Raw genomic sequence first — 24,423 nt, 5'->3', positions numbered from 1 at the left:
TATGCATCCTAAAGTTTTCATCCAAACAAGTTAAATGTGAGCGAAGCTGAAATTACACCTGTTCGGCCTCCAAATTGGAATTTTCGAGGCGCCTCAAAGACGGTTTAGAATTTAATGGCTAAAAGAGGTTTTTGGGTGAAGCATTTCAAAATCTAATATCAAAAGAAGCACAGGGCTTGTTCATGGGTCATTACGCACCAGCTACTCGATGTCACAACGTTTTTTTTTTTTTTTACTTTCGATTGGCCTTATAGGTAAGTGGCCCAACGTGCGCAGTGTATTTGGGCAATGGGTGCAATTAATTCGAGATCGAAACCGTTTTCCTTATTAGTTCAATCGAGCAATTCCCATGAAAACAATATCCATGGGTCGTCGACGGCAGTGCTGACCTAGGCCAACGCATGCTTCATGGTTACTGCCAAGGTTACCTACCATCCGATGATGTGTCTGTTGTCTCGTTTGCAAATAAATTATCTAATAATTATTTATTGTCACCTGAAAACTTTCTCGGACTCGAGACAAATCACTTGAAAACAACAGAAAAAATGCTGAGACAGACGGTGACTCAGGTTTGTTGAACTCATGTGGCACTTGAAGGTTGACAAGAAAATCCGGTAAAAAATTACATCTTCCTCCCACCCATTATCATCAACAATCACCTTACGAAATTTGCCACAAAATTCTGTATAGCACAGGTAGCAAAATATCCTCGATCCAATCCAATCTATAGTGTAAATTACACTGCCCAGAAGGCTGTAAATCAGTATAAGCTGAATGGTAAAGCGAAACTATTTATCCGCATTTAATCTTCGTAATTTGACGTGTACTGTTAATTTACATTCGCATTATACACAGAACTGGGCTGTTCCAGGCAGTAAACACAAATTATTAATGGCTGTACCTAACTAATAAAATAATTTACACGAGACAGGTTGCTCTGCTGGTATGAATTCGGGATGAAGTACAGATGGTTGTAGCGGTCGGAAACAGCCCAATTGCATGTGACATGCCCACTTAAATCGGTCACACATGAGGTGACAAGCGATATTGTTGGCACCTACTTAAAATTAATGCAAATGACAGTCACCGTCTGTAATCGCAAATCGAATCTCGTGTTCGGTTCACCTTTTACACCTTGTTACTGCTTTTTATCGTCTTGTAATGGCAGCTTAATACAATTTCGTGTTAAGAGCAGAGAAATCGGGGGAAACTGTAGGTATTATCCTTACCACGTCGCAAAGGGAGTCTTTCAAGAAAATTTTCAAAGTTTGGCAACGTGGTCCCCGTCTGACAACTGCAAAAATGACGTCACGCCTATATAACAGTATCTGAGCTGCAAAACAAAAGAAGGTTGCGGTGCTGCTATTTTCTTATTCCCATTGAGGTTTTTGCGCTTTCGGATGTGGTTTTCTATGTGCGAAAGTGTGGAGCTGTTGCTTTATATGTCGTCAAATGTGGTAAAAAAAATAATTTTCAATCCCACGACCGTTCGATTTTGAGCTAAATAACCACCTAAAAATAACAAACAATCAATCATTATCAATTTGATTTAGGACGAAAAAATAATAAAATATGTGCTGTTAAAACTATCAGGTTGTTCGGAAAGTAATTTCGTTTTTTTATGTGAAAATGAATGACAGTTTTCGTATAATAAACAAATGCTTTATTAAATTATATATTGGCCGTTCTGGTCCAACACCTTTTGCCATCTTTCTGGTAGTAGCATAATTCCACGCTCATAAAATTTTTTGTCTTTGCTGGCAAAAAACTGATCGAGGTGGTTTTTGACCTCATCATTTGAGATGAAAGTTTTACCGTCTAAAAAATTTTGGAGTGACCGGAACAAATAATAATCCGATGGTGCCAGGTCTGGAGAATATGGTGGGTGTGGCATTGTGTCCCATTCAAGCTGTAAAAGCTTTTGGCGAGTGACCAAACTTGTGTGAGGTCTCGCGTTGTCTTGGTGAAACACTACACCTTTTCTGTTGATTAGTTCGGGTCATTTCTGTTGAAGTGCATCCTTCAGTTTGTCCAGCTGCTGGCAGTAGACTTCCGAATTAATCGTTGTGTTATCCGGTAAAAGCTCAAAAAAAACGATTCCTTTAAAATCCCACCAAACAGACAGCATCACCTTTTTTTGGTGAATATCGGCTTTGGAAATGGTTTGAGTCGATTCATCTTTTTTGCTCCATGACCTCTTGCGTTTGACGTTGTTGTATACAACCCATTTTTCGTCCCCAGTAATGATGCGCTTCAAAAACGGATCATTTTTGTCACGTTTGAGAAGCGAATCGCAGACGTCAATGCGGCGACACAGATTTCTCTCTGTGAGAACATGGGGAACCCATATATCGAGCTTCGAGGATAATCCCAGGCCTTTCAAGTGGTCATAAACTGTTGAATTCGATAAATTTAACTTCAATCCGATCTCACGTGTTGTTATTCGACGGTTCGCATCAACTAATGCCTTTATGGCGTCTTTATCAGCTTCAACCGGCCTTCCCGAACGTGGTGCATCTTCGACATCAAAATTGCCAGATCGAAATTTAGAGAACCAGTTCTGACACTGGCGTACTGTCAACACACCTTCTCCATACACATCGGTCAATTTCTTTCTGGCTTGAACAGCATTTTTACCCTTTCTGTAGTAAAACAGTAGGATATGTCGAAAATGCTGCTTATCGCTCTCCATATTTAAAAGGGCACCAACCAAAAACTACTGCGTAGAATTAATTGAAATGTTTCACACACAAGCCTTGTTATATGAGCTCTCAAAGCATATAAAAATTATATGGCTTAAGTGTGAGGTTAAGTGCAAAAAAATACCATTAAATCCTCTGTCGGGAAAAAACGAAATTACTTTCCGAACAACCTAATAACTAAACGTATAAAACACCTCAACACTCTTACGCAACCAGAAATATGCGCTCTACATCTCCTGTTTCAAAGACGCTCTATTGACATCTAAATTCTTAATAACTTTTACCAGTTCCAGCGCAAATTCCACTACAACACACGCTTTAAAATATCGGAAACCCACTTTAGTTTACTTCTCAAAAATCGGGGTATTCTTGAAAGAGCAAGTATAATAATAAATACATAAGTATAATATATAATACATTAAGATTCTTAGGCTGACATTTAGATTTTAGACATTTCCCGCCTTTGGCTTGCTAATTCAATTCTTCAAATTTGCAAAAACATCTTTTTGACGGTAATCTATAACATGTCGTTAAAAATATAAAATAGCTCAGATTCTTTAGGAAACCTGTAACATCCGCCTTATATTTATTGTTAAAAAATCTCTCTTGAGATCTAAAATCTTGTTAAGTTTAACCAAGTTTACACCGTAGATTCGGCCATACTCTATGTTGCAAAAACCGTTTCCTAGCTCTTAAGTATATTAAAAATTCAATGTAGATGAGTTAACAAAAACCAAGGGCACTTTTAAACGGATTGTAAAAAAGGTACTTAAATACTTTTTGTTTTACTTTCGCCCTTCCTCCTGGGGCGTTTTTGAGCATCTCGTGTAGTCAGACGCCGAAACCAGCTCATCTTCGTTAGATGATAAGGAATATAAGCCCTATATTTGCCTCCGATTTTACGTTGAAATCAATGGCGAAGCATATTTAATTTAAATGCAAGAATGTGATGAAAATGTTTGCTTCAATAAACCAAAAAATGTGTTTATTAAGTTTGAATATACGGGTTTTGCACGTCACTACTTTTTAGGATCCAGATTGCGAATTTTACGGGATTTTACAGACGTCTGCAGATCCGATTTTATGCTGAAATCACTAGCAGAGCACGGCTAGTTTAAATGAAAGATTTGACGAAAACTCTTGCTTCAGTAAATCAAGCAATGGGCTTGTTAAGTTTCAACATTCAGGTTAGGTCTTCTACTGCATCTCAGCTTCTTCAGTCAAGTTGTAAATTTTCCAGTGCTGAGTAGTTGATTTTAGCTACAGTTTTGCGTAAAAGTCAACGACGGAGGGAGTTCAGTTAAAGTGCAATAATTTTTTGAAATCTAGTTTCACAGAAATAATCTGTAGCTAAAATCAATCATGTAACTTAACTAAAGTTGCTTATGCAACCAGGAATGCCCCGCTCCCTAAGTCATTGTAAAGGGCATTATTGAGACTTAAATTCTTCTCAAGTTTAACCAAGTTTACACCATAAATTTTACCTCGTAATACAGTACTGAATCTTTTTAGAATTTCAACTGGAAGCGTTGTTATCATTTTTGTTAAATCAGAACTAACTTCCGCGGATGTTTACTGCAGAAATAACAATGAAATTCGCAGGGTTCGATTCGACAATCGGATTCGATAAGAAAATGGTTTCCATGCTAACACTTCAGGAATTTTGTATTTTCGATTTTAATAATGGTCGCATTAAATCCACTAATCCGTCTCATGGATGAAATTGAATTTTAATGCGTGAGTCTAAAGTGTTAATTAAACCAAATTCTCAGAAATATCAAAAAAATAAGATCACGGAAGAATAATTATGAGCCATTGTGCATTTACCGAGCATTATGATTATGTAAACATTTTATTTGATTCCATTTAAAAAGATCTAAATGATTAATCATACTATGATGAATGAGGATGTTGTAATAATTTGGAAAATCTTAAACCTCAAACTGTCACTTCGCAAACATAGATAGATTATTTCGCAGTATATACATATGATCTAATCACCGTGCCACCCCCCGATTTCATGGTTTTTAAACGAGCTCCAAAGATTTGTCTCTGGAAATGCACAAAGCCCATTAGCATATTACGACAAAAGCTCTATTGTATTGCCCATCGAGGAAATTATTTTCTGCTTGTTCAACAATGCGATCTATTGTTACAGGGACCCGGGCATGTTTCGCAACACAATAAAATAATAAATAATAAGTCGAAAACCACTGGGAAGTTAAAAATTAAAAGTTTTCGTCCTCACGAAGTCGCCTTTTTCGGTCCCCGTGATGTACACGATCATAATCGTCATATTGTGGCTCCATGGGAACAATGGTTGTTAGTACTAATAGGAAGTATGTGCATTGGCGTCTAAAAGACATGGACAGTAGGTCAGTTCAGTAACACGACAAATTGGCAAATAGATTATGTAAAGTCCGGGGAATTTACGTAAAAATTCGAGTCAATATTTGTCTTTCATTAACAAACATCCTACCAGAAATCCCAAATGCAAATGTGTAGTACACTTTAACATTACATAAGAAGGAACAATATGACTTTTCCTTGAAAAATTCATGCCCAAACATCAACTAACTCGGCGATAAATCCTATCGACTCGATATTATTTGTCAGTAGAGATAATTGATTCTTCATTTCTATGCTTAATTCCCATAAAAGCATTAGTATAGGTGCGTTTTTGAATAATCCGGTCTTAGACTGTATAATCTCCAAGGAATCCCACATTGGAGTAGCTTAGCTTTGACTACTGGTCAAAGCACACCTTAGGTGAGAAAAGCCACTTTGTCCGTGTGATTTAATTTTTAAAATGAAATTGTTCAAAGTTTGGCAACATGGTCAATGACCTAAGACCCTCAACAATGACGTCATGCCAATGCATTGTACGAACAAGCAGGGAAACAAAAGAAGGTTGCTGCGTTGTCATTTTCCCACCCTCTGCGAATTTCCTTGATTCCAACAGTGTGAAAGTTCTTTAACATTCAAACATATAATTATTCTTCTAGTTTTGACTAATACCAAGGTGTTTCGTATTGATTGCTTGTAGAGATAACAGGCCAGATTAAACGTTGAATGACCCGATTATGTGGCTGGATAAGACGTGTGTATATGTTGGTTTGATAATGCTGTTTAGACGAAACAATGTTATCAGGTCTTGGTGACTTGCTTGGAATGGGTTTAATGCTACGAGGTGCAGGTAGAGGATGGATTTTTGGCTTAAATGCTGTCAAGGCAGAGTCTCATGTAACGTCTGTTAATCCGCGTGTAAATTAAATCATTTGAAGAAATCGAAACTGCAGCTAGTTGCAAATCCCACCTCCGGCTGTAATAATTGATATTTATATTACGCCTTTGTAGGCCTTGACGTATTCATTATTATTTGTTTTGCCATTGAGAAAGTGCCTATACGGATTTATTATATTGGCGGCTAATGCGCCTATTTAAACTTGAAGTTTACGGCATCCTTGGGCTAATAAAGAACTTTGAAGGCCTCGACATGGCAATGGAGATTTCTTTCCGCATTCCTAAATCACATAATAAATGGTGAGCTTCTTGCGGTTTTTTGAGGAAATACCATTAGAATTATCGCTCATAACTACCCACAAAACCTAATAAGTTTTTAATTTTTTACACACAAAATAATGGTTTTGTGTGATTAAGCCTACGCGAATGGTGGTCAGGAACAATTATTACCGCGCCAAAGGCAAAACTGCATCATCATTACCAATTCTATTTGCTTAAAATGACAAAAATCTCATAAAATTTCCATATGCTACCACAATGTCTTTGCTTACTTATTAATATTAACGACAAGTATGGATTTTTTTTTGTGGGAATAAGTGTGTAATATGCCTCGTCAAAAGATATCGCCCTCTCTCAAATATAAACAAAATTCCCTCTTCATAAACCATGGCTATTATACTACAAGAGCATAATGTTATCACCGTTAAATAATACAAGGTTACTAAAATAAACACACATTATACACGCCTCCCTGTTTAATTTCCGAACTATCTAAATATTTATTCTTTTATTTTAAAATATTTTCATGTCCGCAAGTAGGCCTTGGCATAGTATATAGAATAAACTAGTTTTTAAATAATTTCTTATTGTCTTTCTAAATGACATAAACTATTATCACCCTTCGTGTTAAACGGTTTAACAAAGCCGTTAATTAACACCAAATAAAATGCAGTTAATAACGTGTGTGGTAATTGAACCGGAAAATATTGGCGCACGTCCCATTAATGAAAGCTCAAATTAATTAAAACAAATAATACATATCTTCATTATGCCACCGCTGCTGAATAAATTACACTATTACAAATCTGCAGTGTGTGCCGGTCATTTGCATAGCGCGAGCGCTCAATTAATCGCTCCCTAATTGAGCAATTATTGAGTTAGTTTGTATTTTATTGTATACCTATTTATGTTATTGAATATTATTAATGAATTTTTCGTGGTTGAAAAGTGTATTGTGCTTAAAAAACTAGAAATTAATCCATCACAATCGAACCTCTTTATTATTAATAATCGTCAAAACTCGAATTATGCATGTATGGCCAAAATGTTTATTCTGCATTACGTAACATTGCGTAATATTTTTCATCCTGGACTCTCGTAGCGTCCCATAGCAGTCTCGTAGCGTCCCGTAGCAATCACATGCGTGCGTAGAATTCAAATCCTAAAGCGACTCCCGCGTAGTAAGATCACTAGTTATTTCTCTCTTTCCTGTATCAAAGATAGGAAAAAGTGGAACCAAAAAACCGACCGATAAATGCTGTATCCTGAGTTACGTCTTTTATACGATTAATGCCAAACAGTGGGAGAAAATCTCTATCGCTCAGGGAGAATAAATTGGTTGGAAGTCAAAAAAAAACATAAAATATTATGTTTTTCTTTTTGAAAAATTCGAGGATTACCCATCGTATCCATTAACTTTTAGCCTCTCATCATCAATCTGCAATCTGTCGCAACATGCTCATCATAACTCATCATCGGATCAATCTAGCCTACGGCCATCATCGTCCATGGTCATGGTATTGGGCGGGGCGAGGGGTAAGCCCGCCCCCGCTCCTTTTCCCATATCGTGTTCCCCTATTTCGGCGCAACAAAGAGCGCCGTTTTAGACTTGACGATGTCGGCGATGCCTTTGAACTGGCCACTGGCCGTGTCCTTTCTCTGCCCCTCCATCATCATGCTCATCATCATCATAATGGCTTTTCAGGTCGATTCCGTTCTTGCCATTACCCGACGTTTTATACACATTTCTAAGTCTATTTCTTCTCGAGGAAGGGAATGTTCCGTTTGGGATTCGAAGGCGTGAAATGCATGGAAAAAACAATAATGAAGTGGGTGCCTTTGGTTCGGAATGGGTTGTTAAAAGCTTGAGATGGTAATAAAAGCGGTAATGCGCGTGTAATCGAAAGGCGCAGCAAGAAACGCATAACTGGTAATATGGGCTTATAAGTTGGTAAATGGCAATCGAATACCGAAAATCAATTAGATAGCTGTGTGTAGGAATTATTGGCTTTACTGCCAAGTGTGAATGACGAAAAAATGTTTTTTTAAGTACTTCTTAGACTCCTAAAATTGATAAGAGTTTGGTGAAATTTTGGAAGTTCTTAAAAATTGACTTCATTTTGAACTTTATTCTAATAGAGGTTTTGTAGTTTGTCTCTTCTTCCCCTGTCGATTGAGCTTTCCATCAAATTTCTAAGTCTGCAGTTTTTGAGATATTGCCGGGCAAACGAGAGAAATACAAGAAGAAACGAATATTATATATTTATATCATCAATGTTTTTATGCAAAAAGTTAAAAGCACTTAACGCACTTACTTTTTAATCTGAAAATAGTGATTTTTTGACTCGAAAGAGTGACTTTTGGGCGTTTTCAAAAATTAGAGTTTTAAGGGTATAAACCCATATAGGACGTTGTATCCGACATATTTGGACAACTTTGAGGATTGAGGGTTGGGAAGTTAAGGATATGCGGTGGGCTAAGAAAGCTACTTAGTAATGCTCAAGGATATGTGACTTAACAGGGATGCATATGTAAACTCGTAATGGTTACTTTACGGTAATAGGACTAAATTTGAAATGGGGTGCATTGAATAGGTTAGCCTTAAAGCTGTTTTCCATTCTAAGCTGTAGATTTAGAAGAAACGAATACTTTTTTAGCTATAAGCGGATGTATCGTACGAGTCATCTAAATATTAAAAAAGTCATTTTAATTCTTTTATTTCTACTGAAATTGCGTAAATTTAATACACATACGTCGATGATATCGATAGCTATTACAGTTCCCGAGATACTGACGTTTAAATAAAGAAGGCAACTTCACATTTTCCTCATGTTTCCTCATGTTTTGCGGTGGTTCAAAGGGTTGATTTTTGCCCAAAGAATGCATCTTCTGTAGACATGCGATTTGGAAAAATGTAGAGGCCAGGAATACCTACAATCGGTCAAATGGAAGTTTTAGCTACGTTTTCGAAAACGTTTGAAAATTGTGCGAAAAGGCGAGATCGAGTTTGCCGGCCTGTAGGTCTGTTAGTATGAGAGGTGGAAGCCTCTTCTAGGCATTATTTGGTGGCCCCATTAGCGCCCCTTATGTGTGAAGTAGACGTTTGAATGGAGTAGGCGCACGGGGGTGAAAGGAAGCCAACTTCAACTTCAAAGTTTCGGCTTGGGGAACCTCTGGAACGACGATTTTGGGTGTGTAGCGTTACCTGCAGTGCATTTAAGCGATTTTTTTAAAGCAGTTCTTGTGATTATCCCTGCTCAACGAATTCCAATTTCTGCTTCAAAACCTTGTCAAAACCGGCCTCGAACGGCCTTCGAGAAGAGCAAAAACCAAGCGCCATGAGCAAATGATTATTTCGCCAGTTGCATAATAACAGGGTAGACAAAAATTATCGCTTAGCTCCGCATATAATAACTTTCAGCTGAAGGATAGTGTGTTTCTGCCATCGGCACGATAAATTAATAAATAAATTGAAAATATGAGCCAGCCCGTCAAAAGGGCAATTACTCGGGTAATTTATGCCCCCGTACCTGGTCATTTTCTCCGGTGAAAATACGGTCCCAAGTGACATCGAGAACACCATTTTGTGGCGTCTTCGCTATAAATCTCGGACATTAATTCCAGTTCTTGCGTTATGGACACCTCCATTTTAAGTTATAAGGACAGCGTTCATTATTGAGCTTCGAAATCGATTAAGTTCGGCCGGTATCTCTATATATATACGTATAGACCTTGTGTAGTGATAGAGATCTCAGCCTAACCTGGGAATCAAATACACTTTCGTGGAGTCAACCGAAGAACATTGGAAAAAAGAACAAGAGCCGAACCAACGAGTGACCTTCGTGGGAAGTATTTCTCTCGGCTCGTTGAGGATGGCCGCGGGTTATTATTCGCCGACTGGGGCAGTCATCTTAACACCCTGTCCAATTATTCATATCCTCCTCTCTTTTCGCACAGACTGCCTCTCTTTAACTTCGAGTGAATTGCAGATGAGTAAAACGCAATGAATATTTTAACCTCTTTAAGCAGCAGCAATTCCAATGGTTGAATGCTAATTTACGACATATCGCGTGAAAGAGGCTGATGCGCCTCTTTTGATCTACCTCAATGCCGACAGTATTGTGAGAACGATGATTGATGGCTGAAAACAACCTCTGAGAGCTCCCAAAGTTTGATTCTACGCAGTCATTTAATGGAGGAACGTGTCCAAATAAGTCAATTTAATTGCCAATGGGATGATATCAAAGTTGACAAGATGGAATCTCACGGTTGCATGAACAAGTCTCCTTCCATTATCTGTGGTAACCTAATCCGAAGAGTGACTGGAGGTGACCGAGGCGTCCAAATTAATTTCAAATTGCTTCACTGATTACCGAGCTTCGTATTCTAACGTTGAGTCTTCAGGTAAATACCAAAAATAGCGCCTTCGTGACAGGTTGTTGTTTTAGGGCTCACTTCCCTTCGCAAACCGCAAGACTGGAAGGTCCCACGCCACTGCCAACCACTGAAAATGGGTAACATAATAAAGCGATCCATCATTGAACTTCATTAATTTTCACTGTCGTGTAATTCATACCAGATCGTTCGTATCTCCTGTCAGTATCCGTAGGTACAGTAAATATTTGCGCACATACACCCGAATATATCACACGCCGTCTCAAGGGCATTGACATAAAAGGGCAATCGACAAGAATGTACCAATAAAAATAATTTATCTTCGAGTCCTTGGACAAAGGCCTTGACAGGCTTTGTCGCCCTATGAATCGGTTTCGGTGACAATGGGGCTTGCGGTTACCTCCTGGAGTACGATAATTTACAACTTTCGGGTCAATGGGGAGTGTTTCTTTGGTTTGTTGGAATTAGGGCAGAAGATTTTATGGAATTGGGAAATTCTATAAAAAAAACTGCACAAAATTTCAGCTGGACACGATACGGTAATCTAAAATTTTCGGATTTTTTTCTTCAGCTTCAGCTTCCCCACCACTGCGTCACTGTTAATCCCTAAAGGGCTGAAAGCCAAACATCAATTGTTTTTCAGTTCATGCTTCAGTTTTCTTTCAGTGGAGAAAGGAGTTCTTGACGTGATGGCGAATCAATATTTTCCATTTCCACCAAAATTACCGGGTTTTTCCCATTTTAAGCGACTAATAGAAAATTATCTGCGGATTCCACTAATCAATTGTCAATTTTTTAAATTATTGAACCCAGAAACTGCAGAGTGCAACTCAAGTCTTGTGTGGAGCCTGAGATAATTCCGTTTGCTTGGAAGCCTGAAATCGTTTCTACCTTCATGTGACTTTCCGATGGAACTGACCTGAGCATTTCCTTTCTTCCTGCGGAAAACACAAAAAGCGGAAACACGCCATAAACACCCAGCAATTGAGTACTACATCCTCGGTTATCAAGTACCTGTATAAGTCATAAACCACCCTTGTTTATTGCTTTATTGGCTCGACTACCAAACACTAATAATTAGGTATCATTAGGTATCCTTAAGGTACAATGCGGAGCGGTTTGTTAAAAGCCCTATCAAATTATCATAGTATTGTCATTTGTTGCCTCGTGAGAAAACCACTTATTCTCGAATACCCACACCTTTCCATTCTAGCTTGTGTATACCTGTTTTACAATTTATATTAGGGTCTTATTTGAACAGGTTTACTTGGGTAAATTTATTTGTTTAATAAATATGTGTGTATTTCGGGCCTGTCTCGGGATGAAGCGCCTACAAGACAGAATCGATCCTTCAAGGGTTTTTGTTTCTAAGTTTATTTACCTCAAATGTATCGCGCAATGTTCTAATGCATGGGCAACACACATGAAATCAATCAATTCTACATCTTCCAAGAACGCTTCCTCTCTTTTAAGTTTACTAGAGTATATTTTATATTAGACAGAATCAAAGAGACCATTCTTAGACATTCAGGTAAACGCAGGACAAAAAGCCGGATCTAATTCGTCCACCGGGGGGTTTGCTGACAGGCATTCTTGTTTACACCGTTTCCTATAAACAAACCCCTTTGTGTGAGTCCTATAGCTGACAATTTTTAAGGGTGTTTTCTCTTTAAATTTTGAGGGATTTAAGTAGGTGCCAATACACAGTTCGTGAGGATTTTGACAACAGTCAGATATGGCTTTAATCCTTTGCTGGGCAGATTGCATTGAAAATGGATTAAGGATTGTAAACTCTCAATTAATGGGAGGAGATCACTGTCGCATTGTAAAACACGAATCAATCAAATGTCTGCATTGTGCATTTAATTTTAGACCGCATCTTAATAATTATTAAGCGCAACTGATAACTGATGGGGATAATATTCTCTTAATCCCTTAGAAAATGACTTTCTGCAACTTAAATTCAGTTTTACCATATTCAATCTCGTAAAATGTTTTACGACAGAAGAAAAATGGTCGCTTTAATAGAAATTTAAGAGGGTTTTAGAGTTGTTTTATCTGAAACCAGTTTAACGATGCCACCGGCGATTAAAAAAAAATGTGAAGCTAAATCGTAAAGTAGGGAAGATAGAGCGAAATTTTCGGGTTTCTAAATGGAGAAAATGTACGGATTTGGCGAATTTCTTTTGAAGCTGGAGCTAGTGAAGAAGTGCAAAATTATTCTTGACAAGAGGGCGAAATATTTAGTCACCATCACGTCAAGAAACTGCATAATGCGGTAATAAAATCGACTCTAATTATTCATAAACGTGGTTCAGGGTATTCTAAAGTTCACGTGGCAGCAAACGTAAGCTGAAATGCAACTTTGAGTCTAAAACTAAGTCCGTCCCTGTTCAGATAAACCAATAACAATGGTAGTTCCCACAGTGCACGTTCTGATTAAATATTAATGGTCCCGGTTCTAAAAAAACGACCAATGAATTATGATACGTGTTCTGTGATGAAGTCTTGACAAAACAGTTGAGAAATGGCCGATTTTACGGGGCAGCCACTCAGTGAATATCTCCTCTGTTTGACGAGATTTCATCGCTCCACTCGATCGCATAAATCAAACCCAAAAATCTCGTTAATACACAACAGAATAACGAAGTCATTCTTCGCAGGCCTAATCCTCCTATGGCAATTTAACTTTAGAAGTTATCCAATTGGCTAGAAAGTTCAGTACCGACCGAAAAAAACCCATTTGGCCATCCTTTGTCCGGCCAGAATGGCATCTAATGTGTGTTCGACATTCTTCAAAAAGGCGGTCGGCACCTTTTGCCCTATTCACTTTAAGGCGATATATTTGAAAATGTGTACACAGTTATGTTTGTTCGTTTGGAGGCTGCCTAGGTACTATTGTAGTACCACCGGCCCACCCCTGGGACGACGTTACACAAACGGTTCGGCGGCGTTTGTTGTCAAAACAGTGTGAAGTATGGTTTTCTTCCGGCGGTTTAGACCATTTTTGTACCTTTAGAGTCCTCGATTTTTTGTCTATTATTATACAAAACAAAAGTAGTACTTTATAGCAAAAAAAAAGTCCTTAACGATACTCTTATTTGTTTTCCAGCGTTGCAAGGAAAAACTGAACATCTTGGCCATTTCCGTTATGAACCAGTGGCCGGGAACCAAACTGGTGGTCACCGAAGGCTGGGAAGAAGAGGAGGGGCACGCCCACGATTCCCTTCATTACGAAGGGAGAGCTGTGGACATCATGTTGTCGGATAGGAACAAATCCAAGCTGGGCATGCTAGCAAGATTAGCAGTCGAAGCCGGGTTCGATTGGGTGTTTTTCGAGAGACAGACGCACATACATTGTTCAGTTAAATCAGGTAAATTAATTTTGCATTAATTATTGGAGACGAGCTGTCGCAAATCTGTTTACCATTCTATCAAGAAACATGCAATTTATCTTGAAAATACGTCTGCGTCTTAATTAATAGTTTTTAACTGGTACCCAATGATGGTGGCGCATTGGAAGAAATCGCATTAAGGAGATTAATTTAAAAGATAGCCTGAGATTCGAAAAAACGTAACATTCAGATCATCTATAATGATATCGAATCGATCTAGCATAATTCAGCCACATAATAACAGGATTTTTAAAATTTCCTGGATTTGGTCAATCAGCATGTTTTTTAAATAATTAATATTTTCTTTAAAAGGGCTCCATTTTGCACCAAATCGGGAAAACCGATACTAAGGAAAAATCGAAAGTGAAATTGTTTCCGAAAATTAATCGTCTCGACATAAATTTTTTTTCGGCCTTTATATGCGTAAAATTGGCAAAACTCAATAGTAATTTTCCTTCGCCATCTTCTCAAGAAACTATAGAAAGGCTATAGAAATTTATTCATTTTTATAGTTAATCATTACCTAATGGCCAACCATTTCCCATCAAACCAGACTACCAATAAATGGAGGCATAAATATCCACCGATAACATCTCTAACCATCTCAGTGCGGGATCAGTGTAGTAAATCTTTCTACGTAAATATAGAGACCTTCAATGCTACATCTGTAGACCTTTTTATTCAATTATTTAACGCCGCAATAGGCAAAGTTTCATTTCATCTATGTGCCGAATCAATGAACGAGCTTGATATTGCATGTGTGTGTATAAAATAGTCGAAATTCCGCTGAATTCAACGTTCTCAAAGGCTCGTAAAAGCCGACATGGGGCGGCCATTCTGTGGCTTCGCCTTGACAAGAAAGAGCAGATAAAAGGGACTAGTAAAGTTAATTTGGAGCTATTAAACTAGCACAAATGTCACAACAGATACCATCTCGAAATGTATCGCTTTACAAGTGACCGTCACCACACGGTGTTCTTTTGGGTTTGGCCAAACTACCACACAAACATTTTAGCGATTTCCCAGGAAGTTTTTGACCAAATCAGTATTTTTTAGTCACTTCCCCAGCGAGTCCAACGGTGAGTTAAATTTGTGCTAGAAAATTGCGGATGGGGGAAATGGGGGAAGGCCCTAAAGCATAGGAAATGGTGCAGGTTTTCCCTAGCCATTGTGGGTCCTTCTGGGCGTCCAAAATAACAAATGACCAGCTCGTTGGTATTTGACGACGATAATGCCGCCGGTCTGGGTGAAATTTCTTAAATTAAATACCCGCGATAACGATATATACCGCAGCTATAGGTGTTCGCCGTAACGCCCTTTAGTATTCCTCGAAGGGACAAAACGAAAGCGCTGACGGTGATCCTGGACAACATCGTCACGCGTTATTTCTAAATGAAAACGTTAATTTTCAGGACAATGTTGTTTGGACAACAATGTCCTGAACGCAAGGACTTTGCGATATCCCGACAGTAAGCCATAAAGGTTGTTTTGTCGCCAATTCGTTAAGCTGCGTGTAATAATCCGTTTATTCAAATCTCTATCCGCCTTTTAATCCCATAAACACAGTTCAATAGAGAACAAATACCTGGAGTAAGAATTAGCAAAGTCCATTGGACCGCAAATAAAGGAGTATTGGTTGAGGCGGCCCTTTCGCTTCCTTGAATCACTGGTTTACCTTCTCTTGGTTTCATCAAAATGATGAAACCCCCGGATTATCTCTGTGAAATGGGTACGCCGTAAGCTGAAGCTTAGAAAGGCGAAGTTAATTGAAAAAGCACCCTCTGTTTTGACTTTGTTATTGTAACCGTTTTAATCCAATCTTCTCTATTCCAGAATCCTCCCACTCGGCCAAGTACGGTGGTTGCTTCACCGAAGACAGCACCATCGTTACCTCCACGGGGGTCCACAGAAAACTCCCCGATCTGCGAATAGGGGAAAAAATCCTCGCGTACGATACCTCCACGCAAACTTTAGTTTTTAGTGAAGTGATACTGTTCCTAGACTACAACCCCTCGGAAAGACGCCAGTTCCTCAGCATCGAACTGAAGTCCGGGAAGACCCTTACAGTGACCCCGAACCATTTGGTGACGCTAAGGGACAGTCGGACAGTTTACGCCGGCAGTTTGAAAATCGGTGATAAGTTGCTAGTTAGCGGTGATAAAGACTCCTTAAGCGAGGACAGTGTAGAATATATTTCCGCAGTCGTGCGGAATGGTGTATATGCACCTTTAACCAAAGTGGGTACTGTCGTGGTGAACCAAGTGGTGGCGTCGTGTTACGCAACGGTGGACAGTCAAGATTTGGCCCATTGGGCCTTCGTGCCTCTGCGGCTGGCCTGGAACGTGAAGATGGGCATGCAAAAGCTTTGGTTGTTGGTTTGGAATCCCATAAAAGGGTGGAGTATGGAGATTAACGAGATTAGCAGGCAATCGCCTTCCGAGGGCACTCACTGGTATGCCAAGGTGCTTTATTCCACTGCTAGCTACATAATCCCCGACCGTTTGAACAAGTATTAAGTCGACAATTGCATCTGAATAAAATCGCTAGTTACCTACAATATTATTATATAGGTTTAATGACCAGCTTTTCAGCATGCTGGCAACTTTAACCGTAAGGTGTGACGGTAAAGTTGCGGTCAGCACTGGAAGAGTTTGGCCCTTTTGTAAATAGCACAGCATCATCTCTATTAGCGCCTGCTGGTGATTAAAGAATTGACAATGTTGTTCTAAGTAATACATTTCGTATTTATTTATTATTATCCTCTTAAGTGTATATAGTTTGTACTTTATTTTAAAATTAATTTTTAGTAGTAATTTATTCCGGAATTTGAAAAGTATCCACCAAAAGGTTCTTATTTTTATGATTGTACATAATCGCGTTTTACTTATTGTTAGGTGAACAGCTTTTAATAAGGTCTAGTACATAGTGCAAAAATGTATATAATCTCTAATAATTTTTATCCCTATACATACAAGTTATAATTGTTCCTTAATGTGCATTAAAATGCTTAAAGCGACTTAAAAACATCTCTCGAAACGGGATATGAAATATGCCTACATGGAAAGCTTCGTTTGTTTTTTTTTGAAAATTCTGTATGCATTTAATGTATCTCTAGTGTATATTATTGTGTAAACTTTGTCCAAATGTTTGTACATTTATTATTTATACTATGTAATATGTTTTATAGTTATTTTTATTTATCCGCAAAAGTTTTACATACAGCATAAAATAAAGTGAAGTAAAATACCTATTTGTGTTTGGCTCGTGATCGTTGGTTTTTTTGATTTTTAGAGGTCATGGTGACGATCAATTTGAACTATTTTTGAAAGAAATTGCTTCACGCGTTTCCGAGATACAGGCGCGGAAAATCTGAACAATGACAAGGAGAAAAATTTGGAGGTTGATGAAATGCTATTTTTGAAATTTCCGGGTAAATTAGCCATAAAACACTGAACAATTAATTCCTGAACAACCTCAAATAACCGAAAGTGCGATTTCTTTTTTAATTTCCGAACTTTTTTCTGGTAATTTCTAGAATTCCTGGTAACGATTTTTTGGCTTTTTTAAAGTAATCAGGGAATGGCTCTGAAAATTTTTTAACGACCAGAATCAGTGTAATAACTTAAACGTGAATTTTGTTTTAATTTCTAAATAACCTGACGGAGTTTGCGGCATTTCTGACTAACTCTAAACACCGACAAGGGGATTTTTTTATTTTTGTACAACCTGAAGTTTATTACCTACATATTTCCAAGTAATAAAATCCAGCAAGACCAATTTTTGGATATTCCCAAAAGGAAAGTATAAATGACCACCAACTATTTTTATTATAACAAAGTGATTTCGGTCCTATACAGGATTGTTAACCCAACCCGTTCGCTAAAAGTTTATTAGGATTTAAATGTGAAACGAATTTAAAAATTTGGAGTTAACTTCGACGTGTACCATTTTTTAAAAATATTTTCAAGTTGCATCACTTCCGGTTTAACCGGAAACAGCTGTCAACTTGCTTATTTCAAATGGCATCCCCAGTATATTATTTAATTTTTAAATTCTACGTAATATTTGAAACACTTTTTTGTATAATATCCCATACTTAGCACTTTCCGTTTTTGAGATATTTGACCTTGAATTAAAAACGCGCCTCCGTAATGACCAATTTTAAAATTGCATATCTCCGCAGTTATTGATCATATAATCTTCATATTTTACAGAATGTCAATGCATAGCCTTAGGTTTACACTTTTGCTATTTATATGGCTTAATATTATACAGGGTGTTCAAAATTCAGCTCCTAATGTTCACATTTTTGAAGTTGCAACAGTTTATTTTTTAAACGGGACACCCTATAACTTTAAGCGGTATCAAGTAGAAAATATAATTCCTTTTCGAACTGTATCGGGGTTACCTATACCTATTTCAAACTATTTTCGAGATAATTAAGTTTTATGTGAAACTAATGATACATATGCATTCTGGCAAATTTTACTCTCACGTAGTTGGACATGGAAAAATAAAAAATTATTACTATTATTTATTTATTTTATTTTTATACAGGGTGTAACATAAGTAGGGATTTTCCTTTTAACACGACATGGACCTCAAAAACTCATCAATATTTTTATATAATTTTTTTTCTAAATCTCACAAAAAAACGAAATATGCACAGGTGAGTTTTAATAAATTTTTGCATAAAATCTAAATCCATTCCTGCATAGAATAGTAAGTTCAATGTAAAGGAAATAAAATGTCCCACAAAAAATTATCAGCTATTGTAAACACGCAAAAAACGTTTAATATTTACTGTTTTTATGCAATTTACCGATGCTGCTTGTGAATTTCTAGCCAGTCCCGGAGTGAGCAGTATCTAAAGATATGGTACTTATTGAAACTTTCATAGGCACATATTTCGATTGTTTTTAATATTTCGAAAAAATCTTATATAAAAATGTTGCTTTGTTTTTTGAGGTTTATGTCGTGTTAAAAGGAAAATCCTCACTTATGTTACACCCTGTATAGTAAACTTTTAATTAACGACTTGGGTGAATAAGCCTGAATTTTTTGTTTGAGGCACAAAATTTCTAGAAATTGAAAATGTAGTATTTGCTACAATTTGATAAATGAATGATCTACATAGTCTACATTTCTCCAAACAGCACTATTAGTTCCCTCTATAAGCAGATAGTTGGAACCAATTCTACAGTCAAGCACATTGCCCCAGATGCGTATGACAGAATTCCTATCCTTTTCTGCAGTATAATAGTAAATAAAGACACCATATAAAAGACATTTTCCTGACATAACTTGTCAATGCTACACGTTATTGTCAATAAATTGTTTGCTTGACGTTTAATTTAACGCATTTTTGGCGCATTTTGCATTGGACAATTTCTTTTTGTCCCAAAAGACTTTAAATTCTTCGTTTTCCAACTTCATTAACTATGACTACTTTTGAGGATAAGTGTACCCAGTACTTCGGTACTACAAATTTCTATGAAGTACTCGGCGTAAGTCAGGAGTCGAGTGAGAAAGAGAGTAGGTATAAATGTTTTTTTTCAGTTTATATATGTAAATACAATACATAAGTCCATAATTCTTTTCAAATCACTTCTATACATTTACTCAACTAAAAACATTCCAGTAAAGAAAGCATACCATAAATTGTCTCTATTGGTCCATCCTGACCGAGTGGATGAACAACATAAAGCAGTCGCCACTGAAAAATTCAAAGTGCTTGGTCGAATCCATTCAGTGCTTCAAGACAAAGACAAAAGGAAAATCTACGATGATTGCGGCGAATTTGATAGTGAAGCCGATTCCACATTCAACTGGGCTGAGTATTGGTTGTCCATGTTTAAAAAAATTGAAATATCTGACATAAAAAGGTATGAGGAAGAATATGTAGGTTCAGAGACAGAGAGAAGAGACATCAAGAGAGCCTATGAGAGCGGCAAAGGTGTGCTTTAAAATTTAGTTAAAATAACAAAGTTTATGCATTTTTCTAAAACAGGCAATATGAATGTTTTGTTGGAAATGGTGCCGTTCAGCAGATATGACAATGAAGATCGACTTATTGCTATTTTGAGAGAAATGGTTGATAATGGGGAAGTTCCAGAGTATGATGGGTTTTTTAATGAGAGCAAAGCTAAGAGGAATAGACGCCATAAGAAGTGGGCAAAGGAGCAGAAGGAAGTGGAAAATGTTGACAGTAAGTGTGTAGGGGTTTGTTTAAGATTGTAATTGATGGGATATTAGTATCACAATTGGAGAAAGAAATAGATGCTGCCCATAAGAGAAGAGCAGAAGAGTTTGGCAGCTTTTTGTATGATTTGGAGAAGAAATATGCTCCAAAAAAGAGCAGGAAATATCTGACAGGTGGAACTGAGAAAAAAGAAAAAGCATGCAAAAGCAAAAAGTAAAAATTACGTAATGTTTCTTTTATTTAAGACATAGTTATAAGACTTAATTTAAACATAGGTTTTTATTTACTTTAGAGGTTGTGAATATTTTTTAGGTACCTTAGAACAAGAACATGAAAAGTGTATACTGCTAAATGCGTTTGGTCCTATTCTGATATTGCCAATTTGTTTTGTTTGTGACTGGTTAACCAAGCTCAATACAGTGTAATTTTCATTATTTTGTACTTTAATAAAAAGAGATTGTTTAGTGATTTAGTGTCTATGTTCTTCGGCACCTGTTATCCACCATTCTGCTTATTTAGAGATATAATGCAGGATTTTTAAACTAAACATAGGGAATATTGTTTAGTAATTGCATAGGTATTGAAACTTATCAGCGTTTTGCAGAACAAAAGGAAGTTTAATGAATATGAAGTAATAAAATTCTTCAAATCTGCTTTGAGGACATTCCATTGGTTGATTATCATATATAGGTGGAGAGTGAAATTAAAAAAACTATTTCTCATAAAAAATAAAACTTTTATTAATTTAATCCACACTGAAACACAAGAACTATTCATTCATTATCCGCCTTCAACAGCTTACTCATGTCTAAATCACAATCGAAATTAACCTTCCCTAAACGGAAATAAAGTTCTTTAATATTCTCACTATCCTTATCTTCTTGTTCACTATCACTAACGGTCAAAACATCAATATCACTAGTTTCTACATTTAATAATAGTTCCTCAATTACTTCTTTGCTATCTTGGATACAATCAGAAGCACACATGAACGTGGGACCACTTTCTTTATTCTCAATATTTTCTCCACTATTAAAAGAAATGCGGTGCATTGGATAGTCGCAATAAGGGCAAACAATTGAGTTCAGTTTCTTTTCTATATCATTATGAGCCACGGAGTTGCATAATATGCACTTATACACAGGGGCTAATATGGGCATTAATGTAAAAACACACCGAGAGTCTTTGTGTGGTGGTAAGCACATGTAGCCTAAAAGTTTTTCCCCGCAAAACAAACATTCTTCCACATCCGGATATTCCAATTCATTTGCTATAGCTAATATGTGGCTGATTTCTCCTATAAAATTCTTTCCAACTTGGCTTTTGGCAAGAACACCACTCATCACAAGCTCTTTAAGGAAAAACACTTGCAAATGCACACTCCTCATTTCAAACACACTCAACTGCCTCTTTTCCTTAAACAATAGAGACAGCCTTTGTAAAATCATTTTAATGTCCACCAAATAATGAACTAAAATATAGGGTTTTATTTCATAAGTAACCACTCTTACCATGGTGGTGAAAACTGTTTCTGAGATTTTTGCTATTAATCGTATTGTCTTGAGTTCAATTAGACTGCAAGTGTCCAAGTCTATATCAGGGTTTAAGCCCAAATAGGGAAATCTTTGATCTTTCAAACAAATTAATCTTAAAGCCTCAAAGCAGTCCCAAAAATGCCTCAAACTTCCAGAATTATTGTCCATTAATAGTTTTAAAGGGTCTAAATTAGAATCATGGAAAAGTTGGAAATTTACAAAAGTCTTCCCTTTAAAAGAGTTTTTGTGTTTATAGGGACTCAACAGAAAGCCATAAAGAACTTTATTAGCAGAGGCGATTTGACCATGAGTTCTGTACCCTGAAAAATTGAATTTTATTGGGACTGATTTTTCATCAATATTAATTTTCTTAAAATGCACTGAGACATGTAGTTCTTTAAGTATCCCTGTGAAGGTGAGAACTCTAATTTTATCCTCAATACACTCAACCCCTGTAATGTAATAGTTCCCTACATTATGAGCTATTAAATCAAACACAGATCCTGCAAGATCTATACCATAAAGTAGCAAAAATGATTGTTTAACTGCAATTAAAATTGTATAGTCTTTTATAATCATAATGGTGATTTTATCCACTTTAATGTCTGTTTTTGAATAAAACACTACTTCCTCCTCCAGGTAACACTCACTATTTTCAAGATTATTCACTTTCAAAACAGAAATTTTCCCATCAGTGTCTCCAAGACATAAAACCCCTGTATAATTACTTATTTTGTGCCAATACATCGAAGAAATATGAGTCAGTTTTGAAGAGTAGCTGCACAAAAATTCACAGTTTGCTTCAGGGTCTGTAGACTTCATACTTCTAATCTTCCATATGCTAATGTCTCCATTAAAATGCCCCAAGAAAATTACTGTGTAATTAACGTTATTACAAGAAAAAGTGTGTCCCCATGTAAATGTTAAAGGGCTGATGAGCTCCACCCTTTTTCTAAGTTCCCTTATTTTCTGCAAAGGGGGTAACCTGTTACTGTAAATAAAATCAGGTTGTTTTTTCTCCAGAACACATTTTGTTAGATTCAAAACTAATTTGTACTTGCTTAAATCAGTCTCCCAAATACTCCAAACATAAATATCCAAGCTGTACAAACTTGTTAAAAGTCCTAACATGCTGAATGCTCCATCAACCATATTACACTCAGACCACTGGGCATGGATCACAGTAGCATTACTCGGAGTGGCACATCTGAGGTTTTGGGATAGCTCCACTCGGCCTAGAACTTCATACAACACATCTTTTGGGAGTTCGTGGAAGAACAAGTTAATATCAATGTCCAGGTGCTCACATAGCGTATAAGAAGAAGGTGGTATGAACGATTTCTCACAGGAGTATTGGGGCATATTACTGTTTAAATTGGGTTTTTGTGTTACAATATAGACTCCCACATCGGAAACTATGCAAATACGATCGTCTCCAGAGAAATCACACGCGAAGTTTGTGGTCAAACGACCGGTTAGTTTGAAGGAGTCGAGGGGTTTTAGGTTTATGCTCATTTTGTTGGTGTTTCTATGTTAAAATCCTAAATATTTATAAAATAACAAAAACCATGACATAACCTCAAACAACCAGAAGACATAAGACGTTTGAGATGCAGCAGTGTTGTCAGTTCTTTTCTCTTTGTGGTGCATCACTCGAGAGACCGCCCGCTCCAAGAACCTGCATCGACAAGTGACACGGCCTGGAAAGACTCACTTAACAGGTGACAGTAGTGGCGAAGGGGAGGAGATTTCGTTAGCTTTTAAAAAGGGAAGTATCCCCTAAAAAGCTTTCTTTTCTTTACTTTCATTCTGAGCTCTCTAGAGGAACAGTGCAAATAACATTACCCTTAGTATTGGTCATACCAAGCTGTGATAGTTAGTGCAAACCTTAGTTCTGTGTGTAGTTGGTTGAGTAGGTATTAAATCTACCGGAACAGTTTCTCTGTCTGGTTGAATACTGATTTCTTCGGCACGTTCACCGGGTACTATAACGTAAAACGAGCCCCTTTACTCCAGGTGCACGCTACCCTGTTGCCGGCACCTCGATTGGTAAACACGCACACCTAATCCCGACATATTCGCAATACATCATCTAACTGACGCACACACCAAGTGACTGTGTTGAAATCTGTCAGTGTCTCGAGTAGTGATATTACTGTAGAAGTTATAACTTGATTTTTAAAATAAAACGATAAATAGAAAAAAACTATATTGTAGCGATAGAAGTAATGTTAGAAAAATAAGGACACTATGAAAAAATACTTACAGATTGATATTTCGTCGTGGAAATAATAAGATGCAGATGTGTAACGAAACGATGTGAATTGTAGCAAAATGATTGGGGAACATAGATATCGTCTATCTATCAATTTATACGATGAAACAGAATTTATGAATCAACTTTTAAGCTGAGTTTTGACTTATAGTCCTCTTTGCAAGTATTTTCACTAAAACAATGAAAAGACTACAACATTTCTATGCACCAAATGTTAAGAAAGCAAGTTTACGGCTCAAAGGTTACTTGGAAGATGGCGCCACGTATAAGGACGCAAAAACCTCTGTAAAAAATTTTTAATCACCAATATGTCAAGAAACATCTATTTTACTATGATGCACTATGTAATTTCATGAAAACAACTATTGCCAGCTAAACGATTTAAATTGAAAACAAC

General features: G+C 37.1%; 3 protein-coding genes across 3 annotated transcripts in view; 2 read left to right on the top strand and 1 right to left on the bottom strand.

Annotated features, from left to right (window-relative positions):
* The window catches only part of hh (hedgehog signaling protein), a 29,546-nt gene extending 12,286 nt beyond the window's left edge, over nt 1–17,260 (top strand). Inside the window, exons 2-3 of the mRNA XM_066406981.1 lie at nt 13,732–13,993; nt 15,848–17,260. Coding sequence (XP_066263078.1) covers nt 13,732–13,993; nt 15,848–16,530 — 945 coding nt within the window. The 3' untranslated portion in view covers nt 16,531–17,260. The remainder of the gene's footprint in view (nt 1–13,731; nt 13,994–15,847) is intronic.
* A 2,094-nt stretch (nt 17,261–19,354) lies between these two features.
* On the top strand, nt 19,355–20,667 carry LOC136419993 (J domain-containing protein CG6693). Its single transcript, XM_066406609.1, has 4 exons — nt 19,355–19,549; nt 19,656–19,970; nt 20,025–20,222; nt 20,270–20,667. The coding sequence occupies exons 1-4, from the start codon at nt 19,456–19,458 to the stop codon at nt 20,431–20,433; spliced, it is 771 nt and encodes a 256-aa protein (XP_066262706.1). The 5' UTR covers nt 19,355–19,455; the 3' UTR covers nt 20,434–20,667.
* A 319-nt stretch (nt 20,668–20,986) lies between these two features.
* On the bottom strand, nt 20,987–23,321 carry LOC136420151 (uncharacterized). Its single transcript, XM_066406961.1, has one exon. It carries the CDS (start codon nt 23,264–23,266, stop codon nt 20,990–20,992), a length of 2,277 nt encoding a protein of 758 aa, XP_066263058.1. The 5' UTR covers nt 23,267–23,321; the 3' UTR covers nt 20,987–20,989.
* Nucleotides 23,322–24,423: the final 1,102 nt, after the last annotated feature.

The sequence above is a fragment of the Euwallacea similis genome, chromosome 3 (genome assembly GCF_039881205.1).
Source record: "Euwallacea similis isolate ESF13 chromosome 3, ESF131.1, whole genome shotgun sequence".
Taxonomy (NCBI): Eukaryota; Metazoa; Arthropoda; class Insecta; order Coleoptera; family Curculionidae; genus Euwallacea; species Euwallacea similis.
This window is presented reverse-complemented; position numbering and strand designations above follow the sequence as displayed.

Coding starts and splice junctions, on each gene's coding strand:
- LOC136420151 (XM_066406961.1), bottom strand. CDS start 23,266: ATGAGCATAAACCTAAAACCCCTCGACTCCTTCAAACTAACCGGTCGT.
- LOC136419993 (XM_066406609.1), top strand. CDS start 19,456: ATGACTACTTTTGAGGATAAGTGTACCCAGTACTTCGGTACTACAAAT. Junction 19,550..19,655: donor GGAGTCGAGTGAGAAAGAGA/GTAGGTATAAAT, acceptor AAAACATTCCAG/TAAAGAAAGCATACCATAAA. Junction 20,223..20,269: donor GGAAGTGGAAAATGTTGACA/GTAAGTGTGTAG, acceptor ATGGGATATTAG/TATCACAATTGGAGAAAGAA.